The sequence below is a fragment of the Geotrypetes seraphini genome, chromosome 3, assembly GCF_902459505.1.
Source record: "Geotrypetes seraphini chromosome 3, aGeoSer1.1, whole genome shotgun sequence".
Taxonomy (NCBI): Eukaryota; Metazoa; Chordata; class Amphibia; order Gymnophiona; family Dermophiidae; genus Geotrypetes; species Geotrypetes seraphini.
In genome coordinates, this window is record NC_047086.1 from 123232857 (window position 1) to 123250783 (window position 17927).

Below are 17927 nucleotides of genomic sequence, written 5' to 3' on the forward strand. Positions count from 1 at the left end.
CCTTCTTTCAGAAAGGAGGGAGAAGAAAGTCAAAATTTCATAATCTGAAGCACCACTATAATCAGACCACAATTCCTAGTATTGACAATCCCAAATTAAAAAAAAGTTCAGCCTTGGCCATCATTAAGTTATAATTATCATAGAAACCACAGCTATTCCACTGCTGCTCTCTGAAGTGTTTTAACGTGGCAGTAAAAATGATCACTCTCAAACTCATCACTGGAATGCTCTTCCGGAGTCTGTCATAGGGGAAAACACCCTCCAGGGATTCAAGACAAAGTTAGACAAGTTCCTGCTGAACAAGGACGTACGCTGATAGGGCTAGTCTCAGTTAGGGCGCTGGTCTTCGACCAGAGGCCCACTACGTGAACAGACTGCTGGGCATGATGGACCGCTGGTCTGACCCAGCAGCGGCAATTCTTATGTTCTTAGATCAATAAATTGCATGCATTTGATTAAATACATTTGTTAATGATTCACTTCACATACTAATTCTAGCCTCAGGAAAGGTCCTCCTTTGATTCATGTGATGATATTTTCAAATAATAGGGACAAGTGGAATTGTCCAATAAGAATTGGGTCGAGTATTTTTGGAAGAATAATGGAAGAATAAAGGATTACCTGATTATTCAGATGAGTTGAAAGACATCTTTATTCATTGCACCTTTTCTTATTGGACAATTCCACTTGTCCCTATTATTCTATCTGTTGTGGATTTGTTTCCCCTGTGTTTTGCGATGATATTTTCAAAGTCATATTTTATTTTTTTTATTCTTTAATTTTTATTAAGGATTTGAAAGTTATTTCCAAGAATAAACTTGTCAGGAAATACAGAACGAATCATTCAAAAGATCCAAATGTGAATAAAGAAAAGATTATTCTATCTTTGAAACAAATATTAAAGCAAGGCTTAACAGTTTTTCTCCCACGTTTCAAATTAAACTGTTCAAAAATACACTAAATAGTCCCAGTAACCAATTTCTTCATATCAATAAATGTTCTTAGTTGTTCTGGGGAAAAGAACACGTTTTATCCCTAGATATTTTATCATACATTTACAAGGATAGGAAAGGTCATATATATATATTTTTTTTCTTCAGCATCTTGTTTGCAGACTGAGTCTTAGGTTTCTTTGAAACCCAATAAGGCAGATCCTATTTGTTCACCCAGCATACTTTCACTACAGAACTAAAAAAAAACCCAAGATCTTACCAGTTGTCCCACCACCAGGCTGGGAATCTGCTGAAATTATACCAGGGTACCTCAGACATCGAAAATCCAGCCCATACCTATAGTGGTAATACTGCAGGGAGAAAGACAAAACAGGATATCTCTGTATTTGATCACAAAATATACATGGCTCAGATGTGGGGCACAAATTAAATTATGGTACTCTAGTGAATTGCATCTAAGACGTAATTATTATGGCTTGGCCCGAAAAGCACAGTTACTTACCGTAACAGGTGTTATCCAGGGACAGCAGGCAGATATTCTCAACATGTGGGTGATGTCATTCACGGAGCCCCGTCGCAGACAGCTTTTCAAGCAAACTTGATTGAAGATCTCAAGTTTGCTAGTGCTGCACCACACATGCGTTGCCTTCCCGCTCAGCTAGAGTCGAATCTGCGACAAGGTATCCAGGAGCCGGCGAAATTCCGCCTGGCAACGGACCGGCAAATCCTCCATAAAAGAGGGCATAGATTTAATGCACTGTTTGAGGTAGGAGGTGAATGTGAAGTTGTAGTTCAGCACCCTATTGGCCATCATCGAGTTTTGGTACAGGCGCCTGCCAAACTTGTCCATAGTCCGGCCCTCCCGGCCCGGGGGTATAACCGCATAGACTCGTGAAGGATTGGTGGGAGAGTTGAGCCTTCTCAAAGCCCTTACAGGGGACTGTCCGGTACCTGGACTCCATTTTGGACGGAATAGCCGGGAAAGCATAAGGAGTCTCCAGATTCTGGAAGAAGGTTTGTTGCAAGACCGGATTCAAGGGAGGGCGAAGGGATTCCTTTGGAGGATAAGGAAGGTCCATCTCCTCCAAATATTCCCGGGTGTACCTGGAATCAGACTGGAGGTCTAATTGCAGCGCCTTGCCCATGTCCAACACAAACCTGGTGAAGGAGGACGGCTTACCCGCAGAAGCCCCCCCCCCCCGGGGGGAAGCCGAGTGAGACTTTGGGGCAGCAGAAAATGAGAGGGATGCCTCCCTCGAATACTGCGTCGGGGTATCAGTGTCCACAAGCATGGGCGGCAAGGAGGCCCCACTGAAGGAACGAGGAGTCGACGACTGCTTGCGTCGAGGAACCCGGGAAGGCGAAGATCCCAGGGTCTGAGGAACGGAGAACTGGGCAGCCCGCTCCGGTGAGCTCCGGGGAGAAGAAATCCGTCGACCCTGGAGGGAGGCGGGAGTCCTCGACCTCGGCGCCCTGCGGTCTGGAGACCGGGGCGGGAGAAGAGAGGGGTCAGACAGGACGAGGTTCGACAGCTTAATGGACCCCGTAGTGCGGAGGCCCGGAGACCGACCTCACCTCAGGGGAGAATCCCTGGGCCGCTTCGCAGCTCTCCGCCTCGAGGACGAGACACGTCTCGACCGGTGCTTCGCACAAGGCCAGGCGGCAGGAGAAGTCCGCCTCAACGGAACCGGCGAGGAATCACTCGAGGACAAGCATTGAGACCGACGCAACTTGCCTTGAGAGTCCCCGGTGTGACACTCAGGCTGGTCTGCAATGAGCGAGGTCGAGGCAAGTTGGGCCAAAGCCGAGGAGATCTGCAAAGTTAAAATAGCCTTAAGCATATCCTTGAACATCGGCACGGAGACCATAGGGTTCGGACGAACCAGTGCTCCACTGCACTCCAAGAGGGTGACCTCGATGTAAAGTATTCCCTTAAAGTGGAGGCATGCTTGGGAGGAGGTCTCTTCGAGGCCGGCAGGACTACGCTCGCTGCCTGGGTGGCCAGAGACTCCGAGGAAGGCTTCTTTGGTAGCTGAGCTGAACCTGAAAGAGGAAGAGGAGACTTAACCGGGACCGAGGTCTTAGAGGCCAACGTCGAGACCGAGGCCGGGGTCGAGACTGGGGTCGAGGCGTCATCAGCTTCCATGGCGAAGAGGTCAAGGATCTTTGCCTGACGCCGATGAAGAGCCCGAGGAGTCCGAAGGGTGATCGACACCGAGGCAAAGGATATACCAATGGTGCGGGTCCATGATAGAGATAACCCGACTGCACTGCGTGCACTTTTTAAACCCGGTGAGAGGCCGGGACATAAGGCAAAGAGAGGGGGCCGTGGCGCAGGTGAGGCCGAGCGGCCACAAAAAGACCGGGACGCCCCGGTCACGGAGAACCGAAAAGAAAAAATTTTTTTTTTTTTGGTTATACAGAATTAAAAAAGAAAACAAAGCGCAGAGCACAGCGACTTCCGAATCGAAAACAAGAAAAGAAGCCGCGGTGCAAGAAAGGCACAGTATCGTAGAGAAGAGAGTCAGGGCTTTCTGGCTCCGCGGAAAACTAAGAACTGAAGACCACGTTGAGGAGACACGCCCTCTAGCTGAGCGGGAAGGCACATGCATGCGTGGTGCAGCACTTGCAAACTTGAGATCTTCAATCAAGTTTGCTTGAAAAGTTGTCCGCAACGGGGCTCCATGGATAATGTCACCCACATGTCGAGAATATGCTGCCTGCTTGTCCTGGGATAATTGGACTTTCTTCCTAGCTCTGTAGCGCTGGTCTCTGGAACCTCCTTACAAATTGAATTTTCTGCCAAGATCTTAGGAGTCCTTTTTGATTCCTCGCTTTCTTTTAAGGATCAGATTAGCTCTGTGATTAAGAAATGTTTTTTTCAATCTACGTATACTAAGGAAAGTCAGACATCTTTTTCATCAACAACATTTTTCCTTTCTGGTTCAGTCGATTATTTTATCTCACCTCGACTACTGTAACGCTCTTTATCTTGGTATCACAAAAACCTGTCTTTTTAAACTACAATTGGTCCAGAACACTGCTGCTAGATTGATTTTCAGGAAATGTAAGTTTGATCATGTGACACTATTACTCTATAACCTTCATTGGCTTCCTGTGTATTTTAGATGCTCCTGTGTCACTTTTAAAATTCTTTTTGGTATTTTCACTCCTTTAGTTTCTCTCTCTTGGCATCTTTATAGATTCTCTTTTGAAAGGGGCGACCAGCAATTTAAGCTATCTTGCCCATCTAGTAAAAGTATTAAAAGAACCAAGGCTTTCGGTCAATCTTTGTCTTTTAAGTTCACTCAACTTTGGAATGATCTTCCACTTTTTTTGCATAGCTCCAGCTCCCTTCCTTCCTTTCGTAAGTCTTTGAAAACCATTCTATTTACCAAACATTTTGGTAATTAACTCCTCTTCTACTTCTGTTATATTATTATTAGTTCTACCTATTTACTATTTTATATTTTTATTATTCTAACCCAATTACTGTAAACCGAGTCGAGCTCTCCTGGATTGAAGACTCGGTATACAAAACCTAGCATTAGATTAGATTAGAAAACAAGGAAGCATGCCATTTACCAGCCGTACTTAATGCTAGAATTCCTAGTCACATACACAAGGGTACCAATGCAGAAAGATATATGTTAAAATTCAGTGCAGAATTGTTTAACACATACACACACACACACAAATATGTTGTGCTTGAGGCAGTTACCAAATGGTATGCAGAGAAGCAATGGGAAAAAGTGTGCCCTAATATGAGACAGCACATGGGCTTGCACTAGTAGCAGCTATATTTTACTCTCAAAAAAATTGTATCAGCAATTTTCACGCACATACATTATATCCTTGTATGTTATATGCATACAATCTTTGCAATACCAACAATATTGTGTTGCATTTATCATAGCCCAGCACACCTCCCCCTCTGCTCCTTATCCCGATTTTTTGGTTGCCTTTTTTTTTTTTTTAACCCATCCTCTTCGATGAAACTAGAAAAAAGTTCCAGATCTTGTGCGATGCTGACTGCAGAAAAATCAGCTTTTTATTCATCTTCAAACCTAGGGCTCCTTTTATCAAGGTGCTCTACGGGGCTTAGCGCGGACATTTCATCACGCGCTAACCCCCGCGGCACACCAAAAAACGTCTGTGTATGGCCGTTTGGAGGAGGATGGGCAGGGGAGGGCTTCAATGGCTGGGAGGTTGTAGATGGGCTGGAGTAAGTCTTAACAGAGATTTCGGCAGTTGGAACCCAAGCACAGTACCGGGTAAAGCTTTGGATTCTCGCCCAGAAATAGCTAAAAAGAAAAAAAATAAAATAATAATTTAAATTGAATCAGGTTGGGCAGACTGGATGGACCATTCGGGTCTTTATCTGCCGTCATCTACTATGTTACTATGTTACTATGTAACACCTTGATAAAAGGAGCCCCTAGTGTTAATGCCCCAGATTAGAAAACTCTGTGCTATTAGATTTTATGTGTTAGATATTATAGTGCTATATTGGAATTACTTGTATGATGTATTTTTGTGCACTTGTCGTTTTGATTTGAAAATGAATAAAGAATTTTAAAAAAAAAAGAAAACTCTGTGCTCAGCTGGCCGGTCTTCTGTGCACTGCTATGCACTGAATAGTTAAAACCTTCATTCCATGGGATTTAAAAGGGCCCTTTTACTAAAATGCATTAAGTCCATATTTTAGCGCATTTAACACAGGCCTTTCTCATACACTAAACCTAAAGTTAAGGCACCAGTATTTTAGGGTCTTTTTTTATTTTAAGCTCCAAGCTAAGTTTTTCATTAGCGCATGGGACTTGCAAAAAAATTAACACAGGAGCACTTACCATCTCCTATTGAGAAGGCACACATGCTCCTGTGTTATGTCCATGTTAGCCAGCTTGCACATGCTAATCAGAACGCACAAGCTGGATAATGCTTCCACACCCATAGAACACACCCTACCAAAAAAATACAAATAAAAAAGTGCATACAAATCCTGCATTATTTAACAGGCAAATCACAGCAAAATGATTTAATGCATTTTGCACTAAGCCTTTTTTGGCACACTAAGGCTTAATTCCTTTTATTAAAAAAAGACCCCTGTGTGCTGTCACCTACAGGAGTCTTTTTGAGCAGGAGCTGTACACAACTCATAACATAAGGCACCAGAGAACCACACAAAATTGTGCAACAAAGCCAGGCCCTAAGATGTCTACCCACTGAAGTTTGATTGGTTGTATCTGCTTACCTTGTTCTAGCTAAGGTTATATCCCAGCTGTACAAGTATTGACAAGGAACAGCAATGATGACTGAAGGATTCTCCTCAGGAAAGAGGACGGGACAAAGGAAACCACATTACCAGTCCACAGCAAATAAATCCTACCTCTCCCATGAGTTCAGCATGGACTTTCGAGACTCCATAGATTGTCCTTGGTCTCTGAATACAAAGGTCAGGGGTTGAGTTCCGTGGAGAAGTTGGTCCAAAGGCTCCAATTGTGCTGGGCACAAAGAGCCGCAGGCCGTGCTCAGCGGCGATATCTAGGATATTGTGCAGACCTGCAGAAGAGGCAAAGATGTTTTAGTCTGAAAAATGAAGCAAAAAAAACAAACAAACAAAAACCCCAGAATGTTGCACTCACAATTTCAAGCAGAGAGGGAGTCCTTATAAATTCAAAAACATTTTTATTAAATTACTGACCCTTACCAGTGATATTAACAGATCTGGCCAAACGAACGTTTGCCTCACCAACTGCGCTCAACAATGCACTGTAATGGATCAGCCATGTAATTCGATTGTTAACCACAATCTCATGCAGATTCTTGTAGTCCAAAATGTCAGAGTAGATGAAAGGGCCTGAGAAAGAACAACTTATAATGTAAATCTACATACATTATGTGCACACACTTGACAAACTTACTTGGGATCTTGCTAGATACTTGGGTTGGCCACTGTTGGAAACAGGATATTGGCCTTGATTGACCTTTGGTCTGTCCCAGTATGGCAATTCTTATGTTCTACACCTTTTGTAGTTTAGCCCTGCAAAGGGTATCTAGAAGGAATATCTAGGGTACTTCTTCATACACACAGGATAATTCTTTAACAGAGTGCTTGGATAATTATGTTATTTCTTATACATATTTAGTATTTATTAAAAGTGTGAATTTACTGCAGAGACTGGCATGACGGCATTTAAAAACAGTACATAAGATTCTTCTGGGTTCGCCGAAGCGGAAGTTGGCAGAATATGGTCCATGTCAGGATCCTGAGGAAACGTCTATATAAGAGCAAATTATAAATTAAGATAAGTGCACTTTATTTTTTCCAAGGATATTTTTTCATGAGTTTTCAATGTGTGTTTGTAAGTACGATGATTATAACTGATTGAGACAACAACGCACATAATCTTTGGATCAGTGGTGGTCTCTCAAACTTTATGAGCACTTTCATAAAAATTTCTTAAATATGAGTATATTCAACTATAACACAACTCCTTTGGGACTGTAGGTTTACTACAGTGAATAAGAGGGTAATCAGGCACCTATTTCAAGCTTTTTCTATGGCACCTGCTTTTCTTTATAGAATATCAGCACAAGTGGCAAAACTGCGGTGGAGCCGTCTGGCATGAATAACAAATAGTGGGGCAAGGCAGAGACCTTTCCAAGTTCTGGGCAGAGTGTGTATATTTATATTTGCGAACGTAAAAAATCCTTATAAGCATAATTAAGAAAAGACCAGGAAGTTATACAGAAAGAGGGAAGAAGAAAATAATAAATATATAATTGTGTAACTTGCTGGTTAAGCAGGACTTAGGGAAAAATTAAGTGCATAAAACATCTGTAGAGGTAATAATAATAATAACAACAATTTATATACCGCAATACCGTGAAGTTCTATGCGGTTTACAAAAGATTACAAGAGGTACAAAATGAGTGACCTGAAGAGAGAAGAGAGTGAGAAATAGGTCAAGAAAACAGTTGTTGGGAGTGGAGTGCAGGTCAGTTGTCTAGGTACTTCAGGAATAGGTATGTTTTTAGGCACTTCCTGAATTCCTTGTAATTGGAGGGCGGGAGCAATTGTTTTAGGTCTTTGCCCCATAATGCTGCTTGATGTGAGAGAAGGTGTTCGTAGTGTTTTTTTAATTTGCAACCTCTGACTGGGGGGGAAACGAAGTTCAGGTGTGAGATTCTCTTGTGTTTGTTGGTGGAGAAGGTGAAAAGGTCTGTTATGTATTTAGGGGCTAGACCATATAGTACTTTGAAGCAGATGCAGGCGAACTTAAACTTTACGCATGCTTCTGTCGGTAGCCAGTGCAACTGCCGGCAATAAGGAGTTACGTGATCATACTTCTTTAACCCGAAGATAAGTCTGACTTAAAAGTATAAAAGTTCTTTCTCCTTCTCTTTGTTTAGAACAAACCAAGTTCCCGCCTTTTTTCTGTGTTCTTTGCTTAAACTGCTATGCCCTGGAGATTGGTAAGAGCCTCTGGAAGCTGTAATGAAGATATATGATTTCACATACCTGTTAAAATCTCCTATATGAGCTTTAATAATTATTGAATATGGGAAACATGAATGTACGAGTGAAATTTGGGATCCCGAAGAATGAGAGATGACCAATTATATGACTGTATGTGTGATATTCAACTAAAAACTTATATTTTATGAATAGTAGTAGTAGATTAGACTTTGGAAAATACAGATGAGGACAAGTGGAGGTTGACCTAGCTGACCTTTAGCCAGTCCAGGGATTGTTGTCACGGAGAAGGACTATAGGATTTCTCTTCCTATCTTTGAGGCCTGCTTGTTTTAAACATCTTGGATCTCAGGCTACCTTCTAATATAAACACAGCAAGGAATGTAAGTAGCCCTTTGTCTGTGAAAAAACTGTCAGCTTTCCAGAGAAAATCTTCATGGTCAAAGAAAGCTTTTATGATTCATTCTTTAAGATTGTAGAATGACAAGGATAAGATATATTCTCTCTTTCTAAAAACAAGTTTTGCATTTCTTTGGTAAATTGTCCGTTTAAGCAGTGCTAAGGAGTTCTTTTAAGAATATATATATATACTATCATATGATTTTATGCAATCCTAAATACATATTTAGAATATCTTATAAAAGTATATTTATTTTACAATAATTTCTATCTTGTAAACTTTTTCTTTAAGCCTGTTCAGAACCTAAGGAATTTCTGTGTCTGAAATAGTCCCACCTTCTAAGATAACGTGGTAGCTGAGCATTGGAAGGCTAAAGTGACATGTTACCAGTCATTGTAATAGTATATAAGCAAGCCTCAGCTTATGATCTGGGGGAGGAAAAACATCTCTTCATAAGGACCACTTAGTCCTTGGGAAAGACTCCCCCCTCAAACACAGAATGTTTATGGAGTTATGGTTTAAGAAAATGCATGGAAAGCATATAATTAATTGGCATTTTAATTCTAATTTTTTTAATTGATTTATTTGTTACATTTACATAACAAAAACACAAGTATATCCATTTCAAACATAGCATATTAATGCTCATCAAATAATGTCAAAGGCAATAGTTTATCAGTGATCAAGTCCACATTAAATGGCCGAAAGTGCCAAAGCTTAAAAAAAGGTAAAGTAACAAAATTTAACATCTTGGCAGGCAAAGAGATGTGGCACATTCTTTAACTCCTCAATTACGCTCTCCAGCAAACAAATAATAGTTTAAGAAACTATCTGCAAAGGCTTATCTCTAAGAAAATCTTCTAACCGAATTGGGTCCAGAAACACATATTTGTTACTTGCAAATGAAATAAGATATTTACAGGGGAATTTTAAGAAGAAAGTCGCACCCACCACTAAGGCCTTGGACCTAAGCAATAGAAACTGCTTCCTCTTTATCTGAGTCTGCTTAGAAACATCAGGAAATATTAACACTCGTTGGTCACAAAACAGAGCTTGTTTCTTAGTAAAGTACAACTTCAGAATAACCTGTTTCTCAAGTTCTGTTTTGAAAGCTACCAAGAGTGTAGCACGTTTTGTAATTGTGTCTTTAGAGGACTCAAGAAAATGAGACAGATCCAAACTGTCTGGCGATACTAATTTATCTATTTCCCCCTCATCTATCACCTCCTTAGCAGCCCTTGGAATGTAAAAGAGGTTATCAGGCTCAAAGGTATCCATGTTAGAATATTGCAAAATCTCCCTCATGTACATTCTTAATAGCTCCAATGGAGATAGGTAATGAGTGATGGGAAAATTTAAGAAATGAAGTTTTTTAGCTCTCATATAATTCTCCATTTTTTCCATCTTGACATGAACCATTATGCTATCTTTAATGTTAGCAGAGCAGTACATTGCAAATTATTCACTAATTTATCCAATTTATCTAATTTATTTCCTAGCTGTCATTTGAGTTTCATGTTCACTCATTTTAACTGCTGTATCAGAAGAGAATTGGCACAATTTCAAAACTGTATTTTGCAATGAAGACTCAATTCTATTAACAGTTAACCATACATCATTTAAAGTAACTACTTTTTCTTTAGGGAGAACGCTCAGATTTGGCTCCACAACCATTTGTACAGGAGTCAAACCCTTTGTTCCCACCATACCAGATTGATCTGAAACACTAGGTCCAGTTATATCAGATAATTGTAAGGAAGAGGTTACATCCTCTACCTTGGAGGGTGTCCCTACTCTTCCACCAAAGCTTAATGGCTGAATAGGTGATGATGGCTCCCCTGAGGAGAGGGAAGCAGATTGTATACCTAAAGTTACCTGCTCTTCCAACCGTGGCAATGAGGAAAACTTAAGGTGCCGATCCATTGGGCCTACACCTGAGGCTAATAGATGGATTTTTGCCTTTCTTTTGCCCATGGTGGAAGGAATTGATAAGTCTGCTCCCGGTCCCTCACGAGCTCCGAAGGGGCTCAAAAAGGGTGTGTCCTGCCCCTTTGGCCACGCGACCGCGGGCTGCGTACCGCAGCTTCCCTTGATTTTAAAGGGACTCCAAGGACCCCTCTGTTGCGCTGGACGCCGGGACTGCTGCAGGGGCTGCCTGCCTCAGATGAGAGAAAGAGTGCTGCTGGCGGCACTGGTGACTCTCTCCTCGCGGCTTCCCTTGATTTTAATGGGCCTCCAAGGACCCATCTCATTACGCTGGACGCCGGGACTGCTGCGGCGCCGCCTTGGATGAGAGAAAGAGTGCTGCAGGTGGCACTGGGGGCTCCCTCCTTGCGGCTTCCCTTGATTTTAATGGGCCTCCAAGGACCCATCTCATTACGCTGGACGCCGGGACTGCTGCGGGGGCTGCCTGCCTCAGATGAAAGAAAGAGTGCTGCTGGCGGCACTGGCCTAATTCTAATTTTAACCTCTTTTAATTTTATATAAATTGAATAAATATTATTTTTATGAAAATACATGTCTGTGTACGAGTTATTGGCATAAGGTACCCTATGCTGGGTCGCAGTGTTTCAAGTTTATTCAAGTTTATTTATATTATTTGATTGAACGCTTTTCCAAGTTACAAAGCGTTTTACAAAAAATAAAATAGGATATTGAGAAATCACTTATACATAGTATATTAACCAAACATACAAGGGTAACAACTTTAAAAACCACTAGAAACAGTAGGAAAGAGGGGAAGAAATACAATTTTTAAAGAAAAAGTACATAAAAGGGAAGTACATTAGGGGGGTGTGAGGAAAAGAATTAGGGACAGAAGAAAGGTCAATAGGGAGGGATATTGGTAGTCTGAATTTAAGGGAGGTTGGAAACAATAAGATTTTACCGGGAAAGTAAACTTTCAGTTAAAGGCTTCTTTAAAAAGAAGGCACTTTAAACTTTTCTTAAATTTTTGCAAATCCTGTTCAAGTCTTAAGTATAAAAGAAGAGAGTTCCAAATCGTTGGGGCAGTAACCGAAAAGATAGAAGCACGGCGTGTTCCGATAATTTTTAAAGAGGGAACATTTAGAGTATACTGAGAGGATGATCTAAGAACTCTGGACGAACTATATGGAATCAGAAGCCTATCTATGCAATAAGCGCACTCAAAACGAAGTTATATTTATCACAATGGTATAAATGCCAATACCTAGATGCTAGTCAAATTCTGCCCAAGCGCACATCCACTGGCAAAATATGTGCTGTCAAAACACAGCATGCACTTTTTTGCTAGTTGCTGTTCAATAAGTTATCATTTAAATGCATAAGTGGCTATTTATTTTATGAAAGTTTTGTTAGGAGGAGGTATTCCTTAATTGTGCTGGTAAAGGGGTAAAGGATTCTACTATTTTGCTGCCTAAGAAACTGAATAATAATAATAAAAAAATTAATACTTGAGCTAGAAAGTTTTATCTATTAGCTTATTGGTTACTATACATCAATTTTAGAAGTCCAAGCGAACTAGAACTGCAAAATATGTTGCATATATACACAGAAATCATCATTCTAAAAAGAGAAGAAAAAAATGATCTCATAGATGCTTACCACTGTGGAAGACATTATCTGGAGGTTTTCTGATGTCAGATAGGATAATGTTGTTTTTTCCAAAGCGTTTTCTGTGAAAAAGAGACCATAAGAAAGTCTGCATTTCTTGCAATCAACTTTTTTAACATTTTCTCTCTTACAGGTCCTTTTACAAAGGTGTGCTGCCAAGCACTTCACGCTAAATGATGAACTGCCCATTATATTCTTATGGTTGGCTCAGCATTTAGTGTACACTGCTTAACAGTGCACCTTTATAAAAGTCTGCCTAAGTGAGAAGATTTTAGTTGACTTTAAACTAGAAAGGGAAAACCAAACAAAAACTGCAGGCTATGTACAGGATGCAGGCAATGTTTATTATACCAATGATAAAATGCAGTAGATATACAACCTTATTACCAACCCAAGGACCCGACATGGTCTGTGTTTCGGACAATACGCCTTCCTCAGGGGTCCATGGTACATAAGGTGTGAAATGGACTGCAAAAAGGTACCAAACAAATGCCCGTGTTGATCAATCTACAACAAAGCAACTTCAATATGAGAAAGGGCAATATAGAGCTTCTCGTTCTATAACACGGTGTTTAGATAGAAGCAATTTACACATTTAAATTATAGTACAATTGCACTTAAGTGAGTAAAAACATAACATCCACCTTACTGGGTCAGACCAATGGTCCATCTAGCCCAGTATCTTGTTTCCAACAGTGACTAATCCAAGAAGTACCTAGAAGAAACCCAAATAGCAATGGCTTCCCCCATGTCTGCCTCAATAGCAGAATATGGACTTTTCTTCTAGGAACTAGTCCAAACCTTTTTAAACCCAGCTATGCTAACCACTGTTACCACATCCTCTGGCAACAAGTTCCAGAGTTTAACTATTCGCTGAGTGAAAAAAAATATTTCCTCCTATTTGTTTTAAAAGTGTTTCCATGTAATTTAATTGAGTATCCCCTGGTTTTTGTACTTCTTGAAAAAAGTAAAAATTGATTCATTTCTACCCAATCTACACTACTCAGGATTTTGCAGACCTCAATTATATCATCCCTTAGCCTTCACTTTTCCAAACTGAAGACCCTAACTAGAGAATGACATGAGGAAAAAATTTGTCCCCGTATCCGCCCCGTCCCCATGAGCTCGTCCCTGTCCAGGCAAGCTCAGTCCCCGTCCCCGCGAGCTCGGTTCCCGTCCCCGCAAACCATCTGATCCCATCCACACAAGTCTTGAATAGTTTTATACTGAACTTATTTTCCTAAAGTATAAAAAGAAACAATATTCTGTACAATTGTCATTTTATAAATCAATGTTCTGGCTGCTGAACTAGAGAAATAATAATAATAATAACAGTACCGTGAAGTTCTATGCGGTTTACAAAAGAATAAAAGAAAGGTACAAATTGATTGAACTTAAGAGGTAAAAGCAAGTGGTTGATAGGTCAAGAAAACCGTTATTGAGGAGAAAGAGATGTACGGGTCAGCTGTCTAGATATTTCAGGAACAGATGAGTTTTTAGGCGTTTCCTGAATTCCTCATAAGTAGTGGGCGAAAGCAATTGTTCTAGATCTTTACCCCATAATGCTGCCTGATGTGAGAGGTGTTCATGGTGTTTTTTCAGTTTACATCCTCTAATTGGGGGGGGGGGGAAACGAAGTTCGAATGTGAGCTTCTCTTGTGTCTGTTGGCTGAGAAGGAGAAAAGGTCAGTTATGTATTTAGGGGCTAGTCCGTATAGTACTTTAAAGCAGAGGTAGGCAAACTTAAACTTTACACGTGCTTCCATTGGTAGCCAGTGCAGCTGCCGGTAATAAGGTGTCACGTGATCAAATTTCTTTAGCCCAAAGATTAGTCTGACCGCTGCATTTTGCATTAATTGTAAATGTCACATATTCTTTTGGGAAATTGCTAAATAGGCGATGTTACAGTAATCAAGTTGACTCAGTACGAGGGATTGTACCAGGATTCTGAATGCTGACGTATCAAAATATGATCTAATGGATTTAAGTTTCCAGTGAGTGAAAAAACCCTTTCTGATTAAGGAGTCTACCTGGTCTTTCATGGTTAGGCATTGATCCAGAGTTACACCCAGTATCTTCATGGGAGACTGAATAGGGTAAAGAGATGTTCAGTTGGCAGGGCTTTGTTTATAAATTTTTATCAGTACAACTAATACAGTGGTGCCTCACACAACGAACTTAATTCGTTCCAGGAGCAAGTTTGTTATGCGAAAAGTTCGTTATGTGAAACGCGTTAAGCGCAGTGACTAATGACTGCCTGCAGTGCCTGCGCGGAAGGATGCAATACATCGGCAGCGATCGTGGAAGCTCGGGCAACTTCGTTGTGTGAAACGAAGTTCGTTGTATGAATCATGAAATGAAGTTCGTTGTGTGCAGCGTTCGCTGTGCGAGGCGTTCTTTATGCGAGGCACCACTGTATACTACTTTATCCTAAAGCAAAAAAAAAAAAAAGAAATAGAATTAAAAAAAAAAAAAAAAAATAACCTTTGTTGTCTGGTTTCTGCTTTCCTCGTCTTCTCCTCATTCAATTCCTTCCATCCACTGTCTGCCTTCTCTCTGCCTCTTCCATTTGCTCTGTTACTGTGCCTCTCCCACCTCCATCCTCACTAGTCTGGCATCCATTTTCTTCCCGCCGCTCCCCCCATTGTCTGGCATCTGTCTTCTTCCCTTCCAGCATCTTCTCCCCACTCTCTGTTCCCCATTTCCCTTCCAGCGTCTGTTCCTTTTCACCCCTTCAGCATCTGTTCGTTTCCACCCCCTTCCCTCTTCACCCCCCTTCAGTGTCTATTCGTTTCCATACCCTTCCTTCTTTCCATCCCCATTCAGGACCCCTCGCGCGATCCGTGCATCTCCCTCCCTTCCCCTTATCTATGTGACGCGTTTTAATTTAATTTGTTCAAGCAGGCCGAGCCTGAAGTCGCGTGTGTCTGCGAAAGCTTCTCCTCTGACGGAACCGGAAGTTGTGTCAGAGGCGAAGCTTCCGCAGATGCACATGACTTCAGGTTCAGCCTGCTTGAACAAATTAAATTAAAATGAGCCACGAAGGTAAGGGGAAAGAAGGGAGGGAGATAGATGCGGCAATGATCGGTAGGTAGGAAGGAGGGAGGTAGATAGATGCGGTGGTGATTGGGAAGGAGGGGGTTGCATGTGATTGGTGACCGCGCGTGTTCTCTCCCTTAACTGCAGAGATAAGGCCATTCACCACTCCACGGGGCGGTGGATGGCCTTGTCCCCGTACCTGCGGTGAGCACTTTCTTTTTTCCCCATCATTTTTGCGGGTTACCCACTGCTACCGGCGGCTAGCCACAGGTAACAGCCACCGTGTCATTCTCTAACCCTAACCTCTTTAGTCTTTCCTCATATAAGAGGCATTCCCTCACCTTTATCATTTTGATTGCTCTTCTTTGCTAATTCTGCTATATCTTTTTTGAGATACAGTGACCAGAATTGAACATAATACTGAAGATGAAGTCACACCATGAAGTAATCCAGAGGAATTATAATATTCTTGGTCTTATTTACCATCTCTTTCCTAATAAATTCCTAGCATCCTGTTTGCTTTTTGCCTGCCACTGCACACTAAGTGGAAGATTTCACATTATTGTCTGCAATGACACCTAGACCATTTTCTTGTGTGCCACCTCCTAAGGTGAACCCTAGCATCTAGCAACTATGATTTGGTTTATTCTTCCCAATGTGTATCACTTTTCATCTAATATAATAAAACGCTAGGCTGCGCATGCGCACTCCCATCGCGTGCGTCCGTTTTCCGTGCGGATGTCGGCCCGTGCTGTTTTTTGCTCTGCCCTGCTCCTTGCCTGAAGTCCTCTCTCCTCCCCGAGGCGGATGTCGGACGCGGCGGCTGTCAGCTGTGCTGTTCTTCCCTCTGCCCTGCTCCTTGCCTTACTATGCTGCTCCTTGCTGTTTTTCAGTCTGGCCTGCTCCCTGCCGTATTGTATTTTTTAGTTGAAAGACGCGGCGGTGGATCCTCTCACGATCCCCGCCTGCGTCGGACTTCCGACACAGGTGGGGATCATGAGAGGAGCCATCGCTGCGTCTTTCAAATAAAAAAATACAATATGGCAAGGCGGGCAGGGAGCAGGCCAGAGCAAAGCTCCAACTTGAACTGCCAGTTGGCCGGCTCCCTTACCAAAGTTATTTTTTCACTTTAAAGGTGCCGCCGCGGCTCCTGTCACCAGGGAGTCAGCCAGATCACCATGGCAGCCACTCCCCCCCCTCTCTCTTGGCCTACTGGGAGCAGGCGAGTGAAGCCCGGTACTTCCGGGTAGCTAAGGGGCGGAGCGCAGCGCGTGCTCAGGGTCCAGGTGGAGAAGCCGGTGCTAGAGCCGCTCGCGCACATTAGCGCTGGCTAACGCAATCCGGGTAAGGGAGGTCAAGCGGGGAATCAGTTTGGGTGGAGGATCGCTCAGAGTTGGGACTGGTGTTCACCTTCGAATGAAACATGTAACAGACCAGCGGCACCCCCGATTTCCCGAACCCCCCCTCCCCCCAAGCAACAACAAAAACTCCTCCCGATGCCTGCGGCTGTGACCCCCCCCCCAAGTAAACTCCCCTGGTGCAAGATCGGATGCCCGGAAAAGGGGGGAGGGGGCGATCACTCCCAACCGTCCGAGGATCTTTTCTAATGGAGTTATGGCTGGTGGTCAGCAGCAGCTGCCACCGCAAAAGCTGACAATGGGGATGTGTAAGAGAAGGGGGCAGAAAAGGGGTTATGTGTGAGAAGGAGGCTGCAAAGGGACATACTGTATAAAGGGGGCTGGGCATGGAGGCTGAAAGGGAAAAGATGTGAGAAGGGGGCTGGGGGGGTAAAAAGGGGACATGTGAGGGAAAGAGGCTTTAACGGGGGGCTCTTGGGTAAAGAGACCTGATGTAGGAGGCTGTTAAAAGAAGACAGTTCGGAGAAGAGCGCTGGAGCTTGGGACTGCAAAAGGTGAGTTGTGAGAGAAGGGGCTGAAAAGGAATACAGGTGTGATAAGGAGACTGGGCCTATACACAGGGGAGGTAAAAGGAAGGGAAAATGGACGGGGAGCAGGCAAGGGGTGGTTGTGGACAGTCAAGGAAAAAAAACCCCTAAAAAACACAGAAAGTGGCTAAGGAGAGAGAAAAAGAAATAAAGACACACACACACACACATATATTCTAGCACCCGTTAATGTAACGGGCTATAAGACTAGTTTGTCTATATTACATTTTATCTGACATTTGGATGCCCCATCTTCCTGCAATTTTTCACAGTGCGCATGCGTTTAACAACTTTGAATAGTTTCATTTTATCTGCAAATTTAATCATCTCACTTGTTATTCCAATTTCCAGATCATTTATAAATGAGCTTGCATGCGTAAGTGCTAGGTGTACAACCAATGATACACACAATGCACTTAAGCCCTGATTCTATAAAAGATGCCTAAAGTTAGATGCAGAGATTGGTGCCAATAGCCAATCTTTTTCACAATAACTACTAACAGAGCAGTCATACAG

General features: G+C 42.4%; 1 protein-coding gene across 5 annotated transcripts in view; it reads right to left on the minus strand.

Annotated features, from left to right (window-relative positions):
* The window catches only part of LOC117356688 (L-threonine 3-dehydrogenase, mitochondrial-like), an 84337-nt gene that overhangs the window by 23375 nt on the left and 43035 nt on the right, over positions 1–17927 (minus strand). For all 5 annotated transcript variants that reach the window (XM_033936254.1, XM_033936249.1, XM_033936253.1 and 2 more), the window contains exons 4-7: positions 12419–12489; positions 6664–6813; positions 6343–6515; positions 1213–1303 (exon numbers count right to left, since the gene is read on the minus strand). In XM_033936254.1, coding sequence (XP_033792145.1) covers positions 1213–1303; positions 6343–6515; positions 6664–6813; positions 12419–12489 — 485 coding nt within the window. The remainder of the gene's footprint in view (positions 1–1212; positions 1304–6342; positions 6516–6663; positions 6814–12418; positions 12490–17927) is intronic.